Raw genomic sequence first — 18,833 nt, 5'->3', positions numbered from 1 at the left:
GCACTGATTTTAACAAATGGCAAAGCAAGCTTAAGTTGCTGAATGGCTTACTCTATTTCCTAGGTCTATGTTCATACATTTATATATGTTTAAGTCACACATCTTCCTGATTGGGAAATATATTGCCTTTTTTATTCATCGTTGCTGAGTAAAAATCCTGTAACTCCCTTCCTAATTGCAGCTGCAGTGCTTTAAAGTAGTAGACAAAAAACACTTTCTCAAGGTCAGTTATGGATGGGCAATAAATGTTGGCCTTGCTAGTAATGCTTACATTACATAAACAAGAAAAAAACATAACTGTAAAATTCTGAACTCTGGTCAATATGCCCCATTAGTAATTCCTCAGATCTGCTTGCGAATTCTTCAGAGAATTTTAGTTGGAAAAGTGATAGCTCCAGCACAAACTAAAAGTATAAAATTAAGATCTTCCAGAAATGATCCCAAGTGTGCTCTTTTAGCAAATCTAAACTATTCTAGTAGAAGTTTGCTGTGTTTGGTTGCAGTAATCTGGGCTAGGAAGAGTTAAAGGTCAGGCCTGGCAGGAAAACATGTGCACTTTCAATAGATGAAGACATGGTGCAGATCATGTAGTATTCTCTAATTTAAATAGCCTGGAATCATAATCTACATTCACAGACAAAGAATGACCATTTACATTACAGTGCTGACAGCATACATGCTTCAGCAAGTGTCAGTTAGTGCCTTTAGGAGAGGAAGTAAAACAAATAGAAAGTAATGTATTTCCTGTTTATAGAACCATATCACATCTCTCAGACGTCTCAAATAAGATAAGTTAAATTTGAAGCATGGTGACTACATTATGTAGGCAAATTGGAAACTTTTACACAGGAAGAACCAAGCAATTAGAACTTCCCATTCCCTGTTGAATGCATCGGATTCATCTGAATTGAGTTAGATTGTCAGGGCCTTTGTTTAACTTTTCATCAAAATAACTATCTTCAACAATGTTACAAAGCTTCATAATTGTACCCGAGAGACAACAGAAACACAACCCAAACTTCCTGTCAAAATCAAAGGCACAAAGTGGACAGATTGCAGGAAAGGGATAAGATGATAGGGTAAACTTGGGATTTTCAGCCAATTCATTGCAATTTAAAATTATGACCATCTGCTGGGGTACTGAATGGAAGTTGCTGGGAAAAGCAGATAGATTACTTGTCAAACTGCCCACACCCATGGTCACAGCCAGATTTGAGCTCATGTATAGGAGGTTCCTATGTTACTCTGAAAATTGCATCCAGCAGGCAGAGAAATGGAGGTCTTTCTACATATCTTCCACTTAAATAGAAACATGATCCACTGTGTAATTTCATCTTTGGGAATATGAAAAAAACCCAGTGTCAGTGATTGTTAGGTGGCCTCTATTACCTTTGCATGTTGGAGTCTTTGCTGTCCATTGTCCAGATGCGTCACATTCGAGCCAGTTTGTTCCAGATAACAAGAATCCCTCAGAACACCAAAACTGACATGTTGAGATGTAGCTAAATTCCCCAATGGGATGGGAGCAGTTCATCACCCCATATTCAGGCTGTGTCAGTAACTTGCATTTTGAAACTGAAATAAAAGTTCACAATTTTTAAATTTAAATCCACTTTTTGCATGAGTATCTAAACTTTTCCTAAACAGTGTAGCAAAGTATAATTTTGTGCATTAAATATCTTTATACAAGAACACAAGTAATACAAGCAGGAGTAAATTATAGGGCCCATAGAGCTGATTCTACCAATTAATACGATCATGGTTAACCTTGGATTTCAATTCCACCTTCCTGCCTACCCCTTGTATGCCTTGATTCCTGAACATTCACTTAGAACTTGCATATTCCTGCATAAATATAGTCATGGTTCTATGCAAAAACACGATGTTCAAATTGTTTAGACTGGATTAAAATTTTTTGATTATGGTTTCCATGATGTTATTAGTCATTCGTAATGGAAACAAATGGGAAATTCGAGGAATATTAGGGTGAGCAGTAAAGTAAATTGGATCAGCTTCCTCTAACGTATCACCAAAATCAAAAATCCATAAAAGCATTCATTTGTCATCAAGCTGCCTTTCTTGTATATTCAATTCTAATTTTTCTGTTTTTTGACACTACGTCTGCTGGGCCATTTGGAATGGACAATAGCCATTGAAACCTTCATCCTATGAACGAATTTGCAAACCTAATGTTGATTTTACATGTTGTCACCAGAAAGTTAAAGGCTGAGAGTGGATATGATTGTTGTTTTTAACGTTCTAAAGGATGTCAATAATTCAGCTAGTTCGCCTCATCCAGAACAAAGAAATAAGAGAATAAGGTGTACACTTTAAGGGAGTAAATACAAGCGGAATCTATGGAAACACTGAGCAAAATTTGAATTCATTCAAAACTCACTCATTCACTTGTACAGAATTGTAATCTGGCCCATTATTTCTTAGTGAGGATATGGTATATCTATGAAAAAGATGCCCTGGGGTGACAGTGGAAGCAGGTAGTAATCATAACTTCAAAGTAAATTAGTCATATTTCTTTCAGAAAATAATACTTTGGGAGATACTTTACAAGCAATTTGATATATATGAGATAGTATTGGTGCAGATTTAGTTTTGAATGTCAAAGAAACAACTTGCGTCATTCACCTTGTGTACAATTGTGAACAAATCTTTAATGGTTTAATTTCCAACTAAGCAAAGTTTGTTTGAATCCGACCCCTCTAATGGGGAACTGTGCCATCTGAACTTAGCAAAGAGGCTCTTTAAACCTATCAAATTGAAGAATTCTAACTGGGACATGCAGATCGCAAAGCAAAAACAGTTTGTAAAATATATAAATTACATTCACGTATAAAAATTGCAACATGTAGATGAGATCAATGGAGAAAAATTCAAGAGAAAAACAGAAAAATACCACATTACACAAATATAATTTTTAGACATCTATAATTGTAACTTTACTTTTATCAAAGGAAATAAAGTTTTACAGGGAACCAATGTTGACACTATCACAATGATCTATGTCTAGATTCCATTGCTGAAAATTACAGTGACATATTCTCTGTAGGGATAGGATACCATTACAGTGACTTTCATATTTCCACATGCACTGATGCCAGCTGTTTTGCCATGTACTAATGGTGAATGGTGTCCCCGTTATTAGTGTAGCAAACTCCAGACCATGATAACCACAGCATGCTCAGAAGGAACAGGTAACTTTGAACCTCTGGGTCTCAATGCTTTCCACCAGTCACCGTTTTTCTCATGTTATTCCTGGGCCTGTTTTATTTTTATTGATTCATAGAATGTGTTTTTTGTTGCCTGGAGCAGCATTTATTGAGAAAATAGTTGTGAGCTGCCTGTTGAACTGCTGCAGTCTATTTGGTATTGGTATACCCGAAATGCTGTTAGGGAGAGAGTTCCAGGATTTTGACCCAGCAACATATTTCAAGTCATGATGGTGTGAAATTTGGGAGGGGATGGTATTGGTCATGGGTTTGGAAAGTGCTATTCAAGGAGTCTTGGTGAATTTTTTCACCACATCTCATAAATGGTACATACTGCTGCCACTGTGCATTGGTGATGAATGAGTGAATGTTTGTCAATGTGGTCTCAGTCAAGTGTGTTGCTTTGTCTTGGATAATGTAAGGATTCTTGAGTGTTGTTGCAGCTACTCTCATCCAGGCAAGTGGGGAACATTCCAACATGCCCCTTACTTGTGCATTTGATCAGTCTTTGGGAAGTCAGGAGGTGAGTTGCTTGCAGCAGTTTTCCTAGCTTCTCACCTGCACTTGTAGTCACAGTATTTATATTGCTAGTCCAGTTCAGTTTCTGGTCAACGGTAACCCCAGGATGTTGATACTAGAAATTTGTTCAATGGCATTGAATATCAAGACTCTAATTGATCAAAATGGGTTGCCATAATTAGTTAAGAACAATATTATTATTGTATCATGCAACTACCAGGATAATAAAAGGCAAACTGGATGGATATGTTTCTCTGTCCAGAAATGTAGTTTATATGCTATTCCAGTCCACAAGCCTTGGCAATATTTCATGGACTACAGAAATTTTCATTTCCCCACTAAGACAATAATCTCCAATAACTGAGACATAACTGGATTATGACAAAAATAAAACAAATATACCTGAAACTAAGGTCAAGGGATATAATTTCATATTTGTATGTGTTGAAATTAATTTAGAATATTTTCCTGCCTTTTCTTGAAGAATTGAGTGCCATTTCTGCAACAGTACATCTTATATTCATAATAGTTGAACAACAGTAAATGTTTTTACCTGTTTTATTCAACATGATTGTCACTGATAATAGTCTGAACTTTTAGAATACAGCAGCAAACAAATGGGAGTCATCAAAAGACATGGTGTGTCAGTCACTCTATTACCAGTGCCACTCCTGCTGTGATCATCTGCTCTGACAACCAGTGGCTGATAGGGCTGATAAGACAACCTGATAATGCCGGTTTGCTGACTGACAATTAAATCAGAAACAATAACTTATAAACAACATTTGGAAGTGCCAGTGTTTTACTGGGGTGTACAAAGTTAAAAACCACACAATAGTCCAACAGGTTTATTTGAAAGCACTAGCTTTTGGAGTGCTGCTTTTTCATCAGGTGGTTGTGGAGTATCAACAACCACCTCATGAAGAAGCGACGCTCCGAAAGCTAGTGCTTCCAAATATACCTGTTGGACTATAACTTGGTGTTGTGCAGTTTTTAACTTTATAAACAACAGCGTATGTTCCAGTGCTATTGAAATTGCAATGTAATTATATAGTACCAGTATCCTTGCGCAATCGCAAAGTTCTGTAACAAAAGTAGACCGTAGACTGCATAGTACCTTCACAGGAGGGTGTCTCTGTTGTCCATTGTCCAGTAGCTCCACACTGAACACTGCCTGATCCATTTATTATAAACCCCTCTTCACAGTTGAAGTCACATGTAGCATTGTAACTGAAGAGTCCAAAGGGATGGGAGCAGTTCATGGTCCCTCTCTCAGGATCCTTCAGACTTGTGCAGTTTACAGCTGAAACAATGATTTTGATAGTCATTCAAAGAACTTAAATTTAACCTTATCACATTTCCCCTTCTATCCTCAAACAGCTCATCTTATCTTCTAAGGAAAGGCTAAAGATAGTCCAAGCAGATACACTAGGCAGAGCATGCCTCTCAGAAGATAATAATACCTGCATTTTTATTTCGAGCTGAAAGAAATTGACCACTTCCAGTTTAGGAAATAAGATAGGTATAAATGATGTTGTAGTTCAAGAATGTCTCAAAATGCAAGAGTGGAGTATCATTGGCAAGGCTGGAATAGTCTATCCCTATTTTGATTTTCAAGAAGAACTAACTGTCCAAGGAAAATTATTATTCAAGAAACAGCAACACATGCTATCAGTTATATTGCATAAGGATTTAGTGCCATTAGCTCATTAAATAAACAATGGTAGAGAAATTTATACCTTGGAATCCATTACAGCATCAATAGGCGCTGGACGTCAATAATGCTTAAAGAATATATCTTAAACTGTGATAGCTGTTCGATTAGATTAGATTAGATTACTTACAGTGTGGAAACAGGCCCTTCGGCCCATCAAGTCCACACCGCCCCACCGAAGCACAACCCACCCATACCCCTACATTTACCCCTTACCTAACACTACGGGCAATTTAGCATGGCCAATTCACCTAACCTGCACATCTTTGGACTGTGGGAGGAAACCGGAGCACCCGGAGGAAACCCACGCAGACACGGGGAGAACGTGCAAACTCCACACAGTCAGTCGCCTGAGGCGGGAATTGAACCCGGGTCTCTGGCGCTGTGAGGCAGCAGTGCCAACCACTGTGCCACCATGCCGCCCACGATGTGTTGCCAACACCCAGATAAGAATCATTGCTGCTGCAAAGGATTGTGGCTAGGCCTTATTCAAATTTGGTGATGACTTTGTTTTCAATTTGTTCTTGGGATGTGAGTGTGTCTATGCACATTTATTCACCATCCCTAAATATCTTTGAGAAGAAAGGGATGAGCTACTTTCTTGAATCATTGCAGTCCACATGGTCTAGGCACACCCACAATGTTTTTAGAGAAACAGTTCCAGAATTTTGATCCAGCAACAGTGAAAGGATGAAAATATAGTTCCGAATCAGGATCATGTGTGACCTGTTGGTGTTGGGTGGGATGTTTGGTGATGGTATCTGCAGGTAGTAGAAGTTGTAGGATTGGAAGATGCTGTCAAGTATGAGTTGACAAGTGTTGAAGTGCGACTGGAATAGAGTAGACACTGCTTTCACTGTGTGTCACTCATGGAGCGGGTGAATGTTTAAAATTGTGGAAAAGATTCCAGTTAATCAGATTGCTTAGTCTGAGATAATGTGAAATATCATGAGAGAGGTTGGAGCTGAACTCATCCAGACAAGTGGAGTGTGTTCTACTACGCTCCTTGACTTATGCCATGTAGATTGTGGACAGATTTTGGAGTCTGGAGGCGAGTAATTCATTGCAGGATTACCAGCTTCTGATCTGTTCTTAGAGTCACAGTATTTATAAGGCTCGTTCAGTTAATTTTCTTGTCAGCTTTAACCCCGAGGATGTTGATGGCATGGGATTCAGCAATAATATTGCTATCAAATGCCACAGGAGATGGTTAGATTCTGTCTGGGTTGGGATAATTATTGCCTGACACTTGCAAAGGGCAAATGTCACTTGCCACTTTTCAGCCCAATACTGGGTGTTGTGCAGATCTTGCTACATGTGAGCTGGGACTACTTCAGTATTTGAAGAATTGTAAATGGTGCTGAACACTGTGCAATCATCAACAAACAGACCCACTTCTGACTTTGTGCTGGAGGGAAGGTCTTGGATGAAGCATCTGTATAAGGTTGAGGAGCTCTTACAGAGATGTCCAGGGCTAAGATGATTGGCCTCCAACAATCACACCACCTTGCTCCATGCTAAGTATGATTCCAGAAAGCAGAGAGATTCCACCCTCAGTCCTTAATGCCAGGGACAGTGATTCTGACCTCACTCCAAAATTCAGCTCTTTTGTCCACAGCTGAATGTCCCTACTTGAACTCAAGCTGAGCACATTGTTGATAAATGCCACTTGACTGCACTATCTACGATATTTTTTATCACTTTGCTCATGCTTATGGGTGGACTGAAAGGGCGCTAATTAGCCAGATTGGTGTTTTCATGTTTTCTTTATGAACAGGCAACATCTGAGTGATTTTTCATATTGGCATACCATTGTCAGTGTTGCAGGTATATTAAATCAACTTGGACAGGAGGACAGGTCATTCTGGAGTACAGGGCTTCATTACTACAGCTGAGACAAACATACTCACTAAATTGTACACCCAACAATATGGAGACAAGACTTATGCCCGAAACATCAACTCTCGTGCTCCCTGGATGTTGCCTGACCTGCTCTGTGCTTTTCCAGTACCATACTTTTCAATTTTGACTCCCCATCATCTGCCATCATCACTTTCTCCAAATATGGAGACAACACATTTTCAAACAGTTCCTCTATGAATGAACCCAGGTGAGTCCCCAGTTAATATTTACCACCTCAATACAATTAACCTCCAATGGACTAAATTCATAAGGGTCCTTGCTGTTCAGTGGTATTGCTCCTATCTCTGAACCAGAAGCCTTAGCTTCCAGTCCCACCAGTGCCAAAGTTGTATTATAACATGTTTGAACAGATTGATTAAAAAAGATCTATAATTAGTTACAAGAGAGAAAGGTCATTTTCATGTTTTAAAATAGCATCTATTGTTAGCAGAAAAGAATGATTCCAGATTTTGTGATACCTTCACAGCTGGGGACCTGAGCTGTCCATAGCCCCGAGGCTTGACACCAAAGATTGCTTGATCCCTGCAGTACAAACCCCTCAGTGCAACCGAACACACATGTAGAGCCGTAACTGAAGTCTTCAAAGGGGCTTTTGCAGTTCATAGTACCTTGTTTAGGAATCGTCAGTAAACTACAGGGAACAGCTAAAACATAAAATTATGCCAATGTAAAACTGACAAGTGAAACCCATTGTACATCAAAACATTTTTGAGAGATACTCCAACTACAATTGTCTTTAATTTATTTTGTGGATGACACGAAAAGCAAGCTCAACTTGTGACTTGGTGGATACATGCAATGTGCGGTGTAGTACTGGGTAACCCTGAAGGATTGCAGTTTGAGTTCTTATTAGATGGGCGGCACGGTGGCACAGTGGTTAGCACTGCTGCCTCGCAGCGCCAGAGACCCGGGTTCAATTCCCGCCTCAGGCGACTGACTGTGTGGAGTTTGCACATTCTCCCCGTGTCTGCGTGGGTTTCCTCCGGGTGCTCCGGTTTCCTCCCACAGTCACAAAGATGTGCAAGTCAGGTGAATTGGCCATGCTAAATTGTCCGTAGTGTTAGGTAAGGGGTAAATGTAGGGGTATGGGTGGTTTACGCTTCGGCGGGTCGGTGTGTACTTGTTGGGCCGAAGGGCCTGTTTCCACACTGTAAAGTAATCTAATCTAATCTAATCTAATCTAGATGCTGGCTAAGATGATTTCAGCTGCAGCATTGTTTGAAATATATCAATTGGTGTTAGCATCCCTGGACAAGGAAGGAGAACAGCATCAGCCAAGATTCCCACCCTTGTTCCTGACTCAGTGATAGCTGTTCAGAAGAAGATCAGGTAGGGAGAGGATCAGATCAGGCTGACATTGAGAATGAGATATCTGGAGGTTGTTATCATCATAGGATTGCAGCCCAATAAGAGGTGGGGAGAAACCTCGCCAAAGAGTTACTACAACATACAAATCCATTTTCATTAAGCGAGGGACTGGCCTATCATGTCACTGCTGTAACCAAAAGTCAAGATGAATGTTTGAATTTTTGACTGGATGTAGGTTTGCTCGCTGCATCCAGAACCTCAACCTGACCTACAAACCTTCTCAAAACTTGCTAGTTTTTGACTGAATCATTGCTCCATTGCCATAGCTTATTATTTTAAACGTTGTCCATGAAGAGAACACATGCTTCTACAGCTGCTGTATCAGCCAGTTCTCACTACTCACAGCTTAGACCTCAATTTAGTACAGTTACAATTTGGGATATTGTTATATGAAAATCTACAATGAATAAACTGATGAGGTTAAGAAATGTCTGTTGCGTTGAGTCTCACAGCAATGCACATTTAAATGACAGACTCAAAATGATATTACTGTATTGTGGCATGTGACCTAATGGTATAAAGCTTTCCATCTCTATTTTACTAAGCTCTGCCCTTTGACAGGATGACACACTGAGTGAAGCGCACTATAGTACATCTGAATTGCTTAGCTTGAACCCACAAACACACAAGTGCCTATGGTTGTAATGTACATATGCAGACACCAGGTTCTGTCATACAAGTTCGTTGAATTCCTCAGTACTTTGTGAATCATTCTCATTGATGAACAGTCAGTTCTGCTATAACGCGGTAATTCCGTTCCTGTGCAATCCCATATTATAAGAAAATCACATAATAGCAGCACCATTTAAACTAATGGGGCCAGAATCACATTATAACAAATACACACTTTAAAAGTTCATGCTTTAGAAAGAGTATCCCCAGTTCGTCAATCGTGTTATAGCGAATTCACATTAACGAAACGCGTGCTATAGCAGCATGACTTGTATTAGTGGAGCTAACCTAATATCAAGTCTTACTACAATATCATGTTGGAGTCAGAGAATTAGAGAGCTCTATAGCACAGAAAAAAGGCTCTTCAGCCCATCGAGTCTGCGCCAGTCAAAAACAAGGACCCAACCGTTCCAATCCATAATCTAATGATTCTTCTGCCAGATTCACAAATAGCCACTAATAATAAATATAGAGAACTTATTACCTATAATTTGAAGAATAAACATGTTAAAAAACTTTCATTTATCAATAGGTTCCATTTGGTAATTTTTCTTCAATTTCTGACAACACCACATCGAGATTGACAGAAGAGGCCAATGCTACATTAAGACATTCTATTAAAGATGATCTTGCAGCTAGCCACTATACCTTTGCAAGTGGGTATCTCTGCTGTCCATTGCCCAGAAGCTTCACACTGCAGGCTATCTGATCCCTGTAAGATTAATCCAGTTGCGCAGCCAAAATCACATTTTGAGCTGTAACTGAAAGGTCTAAATGGGTCAGAACAGTTCACCAGGAGGTTCTGAGGTGTCTTCAGTTCACTGCATTTCACAGCTGAAATTAGAAGTTATCAGGAATTATAATACATTGCATAAGCGAGAAAAACATTTCTTATTGAATAACTTTGTGAAAGATATACTAGTATGGGTTGAGAATTGATTAATAGACAGAGTGCAGAGAGTAGGAATGAACATACAAATCTCAAAATGGCAAGATACAACTAGTGAGTACTGCAAGAATCAGTACTAATACCACAGCTATTCACATTCTTCATAAATAATTACATGTGGTGACTAATAGGCTCTTGTGGTACAGTGGTGGTGTGCCTAACTCTGGGACAGGAGATCCAGGTTCAAGTCTCACCTACTCCAGAGGTGCACAATAATGTCTCTGAATAGGTTAATTAGAAAATACCTAGATGCACAGACTAGTTGTAATATTTCCAAATTTTCAAATGACACAAAACTAAACGGGAATTGTACATTCTTACAAAGATGCATGGTGGCTTCAAACAGAGTTGGACAGGCTGAGTGAATGTCCAAGAACATGGCAGGTAGAACACAATGTAAATTGATGGTAAGTTGTCCCCTTTGGTAGGAAAAGGAGACAAACAGACCATTTTTAAAATGGCAGGAGGTTGGGAAACATTGAAATCAAAAGAGACCTGTGCATCTTGGTCATGAGTCATTAAAGGCCATCATGGAGATCCAGCAATTACTAAGAAAGAACAATTGCATGTTGGCCTTCATTGCAAGGGGTTTAAAGCACAGAAATAAAGACATTTTGTGGCAATTTTACAGAGCCTTGGTGAGACCTTAATCAAGTACTGTGTACAGTTTCGCTATCCTTATCTAAGGAGGTTATATTTGCCATAGAGGAAGTGCAACAGAGGTTCACCATTATATTGAGGACATTGAGCCTGTATTCTTTACAGTTTTGAAAACTGAAGCCATAAATTCTTACAGGGCATGCGGAGTGAATACAGATAGGATGTTTCCCCAGCTGGGTGAGTGTAAAACTAGGGAACATAATGTCAAGATGAAGAGCAGGCCACTTAAAACTGAGATGAGGAAAAATTTCTTCAATCAGAAGGTGGTGAATCTTTAAAATTCAAGCCTTAATCATTGAGCAGGTTCAATACAGAAATCTGGATTGCCAGAGATTCGTGACATCAAGAGATATGGCAATGTTATAGGAAAGTGGCTTGAGGTGGATGATCAGCTATGACCTAATTGAATGATGGAAGACTCTCAATAGATTTAACAGCCAAGGCTTGTTCCAATCAATGATTTTTTTAAAATGAGTGTAGTTCGAGATGTGGCAAGCGACATTATGTTCAAGGACTTTGGAGTAGAAAATGTTTGGCGATGGAGTGGTAATATGGAAGAACAGAGGTATTAAGGGTTGATTTATACATGAGAGTGATGAGGGCAGCAGATTTGAAGTAGAGAGAACAGTACCTGAAGAGACCTGGGAACTGCCAATGTGCCAGGAAGGGGAGAATATGGGTAATCAGCAGTTTAGTGAGGAGAGAGTTAATGAAGCAGGAGGTAGATCTCACCAACAAGGTGAACTTGGACACAGCATGAAAGGAGATAGGAGAGAAACTAAAACCAGAAATCAGCTTTAAATCTCATGGAGTCAGTGCCTTGCCAGTACTCAATATTAAAGTATGAAGAACTATTACTTGGATGAGATGCCCAAGTGTTGCTGGTTGGAAAGATAAAGACTAGAACTGATCTCTAGACAAGTATACTGAGATACCAATGTACATATTCTGTATTTCCATTCATTCTAGATTCTTTTTATTTCAGATTTCTATTACCAGCATTATTTCTAATTGCCTTTCAATTTGATTTCTGTTTAGTAGCCAGACATATCTATGCATGTCTATGCAAAACATAGATGAAACAGTACCTTCACATGTTGGCTTTTGCGGTGTCCATTCTCCAGAAATTCTACATTGGATCCTGCTCTGTCCACTTAATGCAAATCCTTTGCTACAGCTAAAGTTGCATGTTGAGTTGTAATGAAAGTCTGCAATGGGATGGATACAACTCATATTGCCATAGTCAGGGGCTGTCAAGGTTTCACATACTTGGACTGCAAAACAAAAAACAAGGATAGTAGAGAAATTATTTACTTGAAAAGTGGCAAAGTAACAATCTATTCCAATCTTAGAAATATTAAAATGGCTATCTTATAAAACAATGGCATACCTTTGCAGTTGGGGATCCGCCCTGACCATTGACCAGAAGCTAGACATTGGAGTGTGTCTAATCCATTCAGTACATACCCCTCCCTACAGCTAAAGGTGCAGGTTGAGTTGTAACTGAAATCGGCAAGTGGATGGGAGCAGTTTAGAGTATCTTTACGCGGAACCTCCAACCATCTGCATTTCTTAACTGAAAGTTAGATGCAAATATCGTGATATTGGTACATAAATTGCAACAATGAAATGTAAGCATTTGCTATCATTCTAGGAGTTCTCATTAAAGTAGCAACTTGTCAGTTTCTAGTGAGGACAGGGGAAAGGAACACTTTGAAGCTTTCAAAAAAGCATCAAGGATGTCTAGTTCTGTTGTACACTGCTTTGATATAAGTTAAAGTTGTCTCTGTTTTGCCCAACAATGTACTTTAATGTAGAAAATATTCCAAGATAATTCTGGATGTAGGTTTGCCCGCTGAGCTGGAAGGTTCATTTCCAGATGTTTCGTCACCCATTGGAGGCCCACTGAAGATGTTACCTAGTAGGGTGATGAAACGTCTGAAAATGAACCTTCCAGATCAGTGAGCAAACCTATATCTAGAACCTCAACCTGAGCTACAAATCTTCTCAAAACTCGTTAATTCCAAGGTAATCTAAGCAGAGAAAAACAAAGGGCTATTCAATTGCCATGTTTCAGGACCATCTGCTATTCACAATGTGGCCGGGTATGTTGGTGTTACATTATTGTGAAGCCTGTCTCAGAATAAAGCATTTTTGAAACACAATGTGTATGTTACCTTTGCACTCTGGAACAGGCGCAGACCAAACTGCTGAAGCTGTACATTGAAGCCTCTGTGTTGTACTTATTTCATATCCTTCTACACAACTGAAATTGCATATTGAGTCGTAGCTGAAATTTCCGTAAGAGTGGAAACAGCTCATAAAGCTTCGATCTGGTGCCTCCAGGTCAATACACTTAATAACTAAAACGATAATAGCAACATTGTTTGAGAAAGAAGAGATTAGAAAAATTATGGAGAGATACAAAGATATTAAATGCAGCAAGTATATGAGCATTATGCCAACAGCATGGGCTCAATTCCCATCATCGGTTTGAGACTACCATGAAGGACTCTCTTTCTCAACCTCTTCCCTCGCTTGAGGTCTGGTGACTCTCAGGTTAAATCAACCACTGGTCGCTTCTCTCTATAATGAGAAAGCAGCCCCTATGGTCTAGTAAGACTATGATGACACAATAACAACCAGACGAGGAAATGCTGGAGGTCTTAAAAAATATAAAGGAGGATAAATCTCTGGGACCTGAACTGGTATATCCCAGGACTTTGTGGTAAGTTAGTGTTGAAATTTCAGGGCCCCTTGCAGAAATATTTGTATTATCCATAACTATGGATGAGGTGCTGGATGACTGGAGAGTGGCTAATGTTGTGCCTTTGTTGAAGAAAGGATGTAAGGAGGAGCCTGGGAACTACAGACCTGTGAATCTGACTTTGGTGGTGGGTAAATTGTTAGAGGTGATTCTGAAAGACAGAATTTATGTACATTTGGAGAAGCAAGGAATAATTAGGGATAGTGAGAGGGAAATCATGTCTCACAAATTTGATTGAGTTTTTTTGAGGAAGTAACCAAGAAAACAGATGAGGACAGAGCGGTAGACATTGTTTACTTGGTCTTTAGTAAAGCTTTTGACAAGGTTCCACATGGTAGACTAATTAGTAAAGTTAGATGACATAGGATTCAGGATGAGCTTTCCGATTGGATACAACATGGTTTAACGACAGAAGACGGAGAGTGATTGTGGAGGGCTGTTTTTCAAACTGGAGGCCTGAGACCAGTGGAGTTCCACAGAGATCGGTGCTGGGTCCACTTTTGTTTGCCGTTTACATAAATGATTTAGATGAGAATGTAGCGGGCCTGGTTAGTAAGTTTGTAGATGACACCAAGATTGGTGGAATAGTGGGTGATGAAGAAGGTTATTCAAGATTACAAAGAGATCTTGATCAATTGGGTCAATAGGCTGAAGAGTGGCAGATTGAGACTAATTTAGATAAATGCAAGGTATTGCATTTTGATAAAACAAACAAGCGCAGGTCTTATACAGTTAAAAGTACGGCCTTAGTGTAGGGTAGTGTTGCAGAACAGAGAAACCTAGGTGTTCAGGTATATAATTCTTTGAAGTTTGCGTCTCATATAGATAGGTTGCCTAAAGAAGGTATTTAGCATTTGTCTTCATTGCTTAGATTTTTGGCTAAAGGGGTTGGCACGCTATGTTGAGATTGTACAGGACATTGGTGAGGCCTCTTCTAGAGTATTGTGTCCAGATCTGGTTGCCCTGTTATAGGAAGGATATTATTAAGCTCGAGAAGGTTCAGAAGAGATTTATCAGGATGGTGCTGGGAATGAGGGTTTGAGTTACAGGGAGAGGCTGGATGGGCTGAGACTATTATCACTAGAGCATAGGAGGTTGAGGGGTGACCTTAGAGAAGTTTATAAAATTAGAGAGGGGTATAGATAAGGTGAACAGCAGGTGGTTTTTCCCTAGGGTGGGGGATTTGTTTACTAAGAGAGTAGTAGGGGCATGGAACAGCCTGCCTGCAACTTTAAGGGCATTTAAGTGGTCATTGGGTAGACATAAGGATGAAAATGGAATAGTGTAGGTTAGATAGGTTTCTAATTGATTTCACAGATTGGCGCAACATCGAGGGCCAAAGGGCCTGTACTGCGTTGTAATGTTCTATGTTCTACTAGGAGACATATTTCTAAGGCGAGAGAAGAACATTTCAAAGAAGATGTGAGGGGCAATTTTCTTACATAGACAATGGTTCGTATATGGAATGAACTTCCATAACAAGTGGTGGATGCGGGTGCAGTTACAACATTTAAAAGACATTTGGCTAAGTACATGAATAAGAAATGTTTGGAGGGATATGGGCCAGCCGCAGGCAGGTGGGACAAGTTTAGTTGGGGATTATAGTGGGCATGGAGTGGTTGGACCAAGGGTCTGTTTCCATGCTGTGTGACTCCATCTGCACCATAAGTCTCCTGTGATTCTGTGAGAAGCTTTGACCAAGGAGATACACTGTAGGAAACCTATTACTGGTCTCTTCAACTTATAAAGCTCAAAATTGGTAGTCCAAACCCCCACTTTCTAACTGAGGTGAAAGAAACAACAAATGGTGAAATGATGCTAACATTTATTAATCGGTTTTTATGTGATTATGTGCTTATTTATGCAGCTGACCACAATCTGGTGAGGACTTCCAACAAAACTCCAGATCATTTCAGAGTGCACGAGTACAAATCCAACTGGTGTTTCATAGTTCCATTTGCGGTTTTTACCAATTGTTCAATTCCCTCAGATTATTGAAATTTTGTTTATAACCTAACTTCACACATTTTATGTTGATATTTAACCTTAGTTTATGTCTTCTTTCAAATATAGGAATTGTACAAAAGGCTTACCCTTTTCACAGTTGACTCCATAGAAGCCTTCATTGCACTTACACTTAAAATAACCAATAGTTTCCACACATTCTCCATGACCACTGCAAGAATCCAGTTTGCACGAAGCTGTCAAAGGTTTGCATAGACTTGTAAAAAATATTTACTTTATGCAATAAACATTATTAAATACTCATTAAGACTTGTGTTCAGTTTATCACGGAGTCACAAGGTATCTGCAGATGAGAAAGTTAATTAGTCTTCATGGAATCATCTATCCAAATAACCCTAAATTACTCCCAATATAGCATGAAATTGGATTTAAGTTCCAGGGTTTATGTCACATTGCTATATCTGGAATTTCATTTCATGTAGTGATCACTTAATGTAGGAGGAACAAATTCTAACTTTAGTCCTAGAAGTGCCTTTTACAATTTGTGTTTGCTTGCAAATTAATTAACTTTCTGTATTTGCCTTACTTCATACCAAGTATTACTTTATATTTCTATAGGTTTATCCCATTTCTAGAATAAAAGTGCTAAATTCTGCTCCCGTTATATGGATCACGAATACCAGGTTAATAAAACATCCACCAATATCATTTATTGTATCCGTTGCTCCCGATGCGGTCTCCTCTCCATTGGGGAGACTGGACACCTCCTAGCAGAGTGCTTTAGGGAACATCTCCGGGACACCCGCACCAATCAACCACACCGCTCTGTGGCTCAACATTTCAACTCCCCCTCCCACTCTGCCGAGGACATGGAGGTCCTGGGCCTCCTTCACCACCGCTCCCTCACCACCCGACGCCTGGAGCAAGAACACCTCATCTTCTGCCTCAGAACACTTCAACCTCAGGGCATCAATGTAGACTTCACCAGTTTTCTATTTCCCCTTCCCTCACCCTTTGGAGGGGGTCCAAACTTTCAGCTCAGCACTGTCCCCATGACTTGTCCTACCTGCCTATCTTCCTTTCCACCTATCCACTCCACCCTCCTCTCTGACCTATCACCTTCATCCCCTCCCCCACTCACCTATTGTACTCTATGCTACTTTCTCCCCACCCCCACCCTCCTCTCATTTATCTCTCCACCCTTCAGGCACTCTGCCTCTATTCCTGATGAAGGGATTTTCCTGCTCCTCGGATGCTGCCTGAACTGCTGTGCTTTTCCAGTACCTCTCTAATCTAGTCTCTGGTTTCCAGCATTTGCAGTTCTTGTTTTTACCTAATAAAATCTTTGCTCCAACCAGTATTGCTAATGATTCAAAGTTAAGATAAAGGAAAATGGTGCAAGGAAAGCAAAAATTCTGGAAATAAACAGCAAATGTGAAAGAAAGATAGGAAACATTTTGGAGAGGTCACTTCAACAGAATCAGAAAGGGATTTTTTATTTTCAAATAAAACAAATTGTGTAAGTTTTTGTTGTGCCAGATTCCAGCTGCTCATATAATAAATGTGATTTTTGGCTCAGTTTTACAGGGTCCATGTATGTTAGAATTTGGGTGATTCGGCGAGTTGACAATATCAGCAAGATTTTCACATGACTTAAGTTTCAAATGCAGTAAGACATCATTCAGTTGCTGGTTGGAAAATTATTGTTTTACAATTTCTGAAGAAGCAGTCCACTAAATTTTAACCTTTCTTTTTATATCAGAAATAAACTGACCTGTTGTGCAGCATTTCTGTTTTTATTTCAGACTTTCAGCTCATCAATTTTCGATTCATCTACATTGGCTCACTTTGGAGTACTGTTACATCTACATCAGAAGTTACAGTGTAAACCCATACAGCAGGCCTGATCTGTAATCTAGACCATTTGTACAGTTCTGAAAGACAGCTGTGGTGTCAGAGCTCATGCCTCGTTGTTTGTGGAGATTTAAGAAGAGCAGAGAGAATGGGCTGGTCTGACCAGCTGTCTTCTCTCAACCAGCAATCTCCTTCAAATCTCATAGAAGAGTTGATCCAAGGAAGAATATTGCACCTTAACTCATTTGATGGCAAATATGACTCTGTTGTGTGCAATTTGCTGTTTTCCAAAACAAGTTAATTTTATCCATTTGTGGGATATGGGTGTTGCCACTAAGGTCAATCTTATTCCTAATTGCCCTTAAGGTACAACTGAAGAGCAAAATTATTGCTGTTGGCCTGGAGTCATACATAGGCTGGGAAATGATAGCAGATTTCCCTCATGAGTATTGAGGAACCACTTAGGTTTTTACAATACTCCAGCTTCATGATCATTGTTACTGACACTAGCTTTTAATTCCAAATGTATTTAACTTGCTGGATTACTAAGAATATAATTTAAGTGGCTCCAATACATATGATTGGTATTTCAAACATAATCCATTGATTATAAATACCTAAGGAAGCGATATAGATGCACCGGTAAATCTATTTGTACTTATTAACAATTTTTAAAGTTACCTTGGTAACAGAGTGGCCTTTTCCTTCGAAGGCAGGGTTCATCATTCCATTTTCCAGCATACAGAGTTCTCTTTATATACATTTCCACACAATCTTCATTATTCTTTCCATTATTAGGTTCATTAGGAGCCCAGTTCATAGCAAATGTTTCTAAGGTCCTATTTGTTCCGATCCAAGTCCAGATATTGTTTACTTTCCTCAAGCCAATCCAGACGTGGGTTTGTCCTTTTGGCAAATATTCATTCAGGTACTGGTTTTCCTCCATATTCTGTATCGCGACCATATCGGTGTACCGCTCTCGACAGTATTTCCTCGCAGCATTCCATTTCATGGTTCTATTGGAATAATGGTATATCCAGCCATGTACTCCTTCTAACATCAGAATTTCTGCAAAGGAAGAAAGCCTGTGATTTTAATGGGGCAGACTTTTTTTGAGTTGTAAAGACTCTGTTGCCATTTAAAAATGACAGGCAAGACCCACTTGCAGGATTCCTGCCCCTTTTCTTGGCATTTTTGTTGGGGGTGCAGGATAAAGCT

At 39.5% G+C, this 18,833-nt stretch overlaps 1 protein-coding gene across 4 annotated transcripts in view; it reads right to left on the bottom strand.

The window, feature by feature from the left end:
• The window catches only part of LOC122554483 (P-selectin-like), a 62,805-nt gene that overhangs the window by 30,375 nt on the left and 13,597 nt on the right, over positions 1-18,833 (bottom strand). For all 4 annotated transcript variants that reach the window (XM_043699585.2, XM_043699586.2, XM_043699588.2 and 1 more), the window contains 9 exons: positions 18,297-18,683; positions 15,890-15,997; positions 13,207-13,392; positions 12,420-12,605; positions 12,118-12,303; positions 10,069-10,254; positions 7,839-8,024; positions 4,861-5,046; positions 1,390-1,575 (listed from right to left, as the gene is read on the bottom strand). In XM_043699585.2, the coding sequence (XP_043555520.2) occupies positions 1,390-1,575; positions 4,861-5,046; positions 7,839-8,024; positions 10,069-10,254; positions 12,118-12,303; positions 12,420-12,605; positions 13,207-13,392; positions 15,890-15,997; positions 18,297-18,683 (1,797 nt within the window). The remainder of the gene's footprint in view (positions 1-1,389; positions 1,576-4,860; positions 5,047-7,838; positions 8,025-10,068; positions 10,255-12,117; positions 12,304-12,419; positions 12,606-13,206; positions 13,393-15,889; positions 15,998-18,296; positions 18,684-18,833) is intronic.

The sequence above is a fragment of the Chiloscyllium plagiosum genome, unplaced genomic scaffold (assembly GCF_037043375.1).
Source record: "Chiloscyllium plagiosum isolate Xiang-an unplaced genomic scaffold, Cpla_swu_hap1 HiC_scaffold_9, whole genome shotgun sequence".
Lineage (NCBI taxonomy): Eukaryota > Metazoa > Chordata > Chondrichthyes > Orectolobiformes > Hemiscylliidae > Chiloscyllium > Chiloscyllium plagiosum.
The sequence above is the reverse complement of the archived record's forward strand: the minus strand, read 5'-3'. Positions and strand labels throughout refer to the sequence as shown.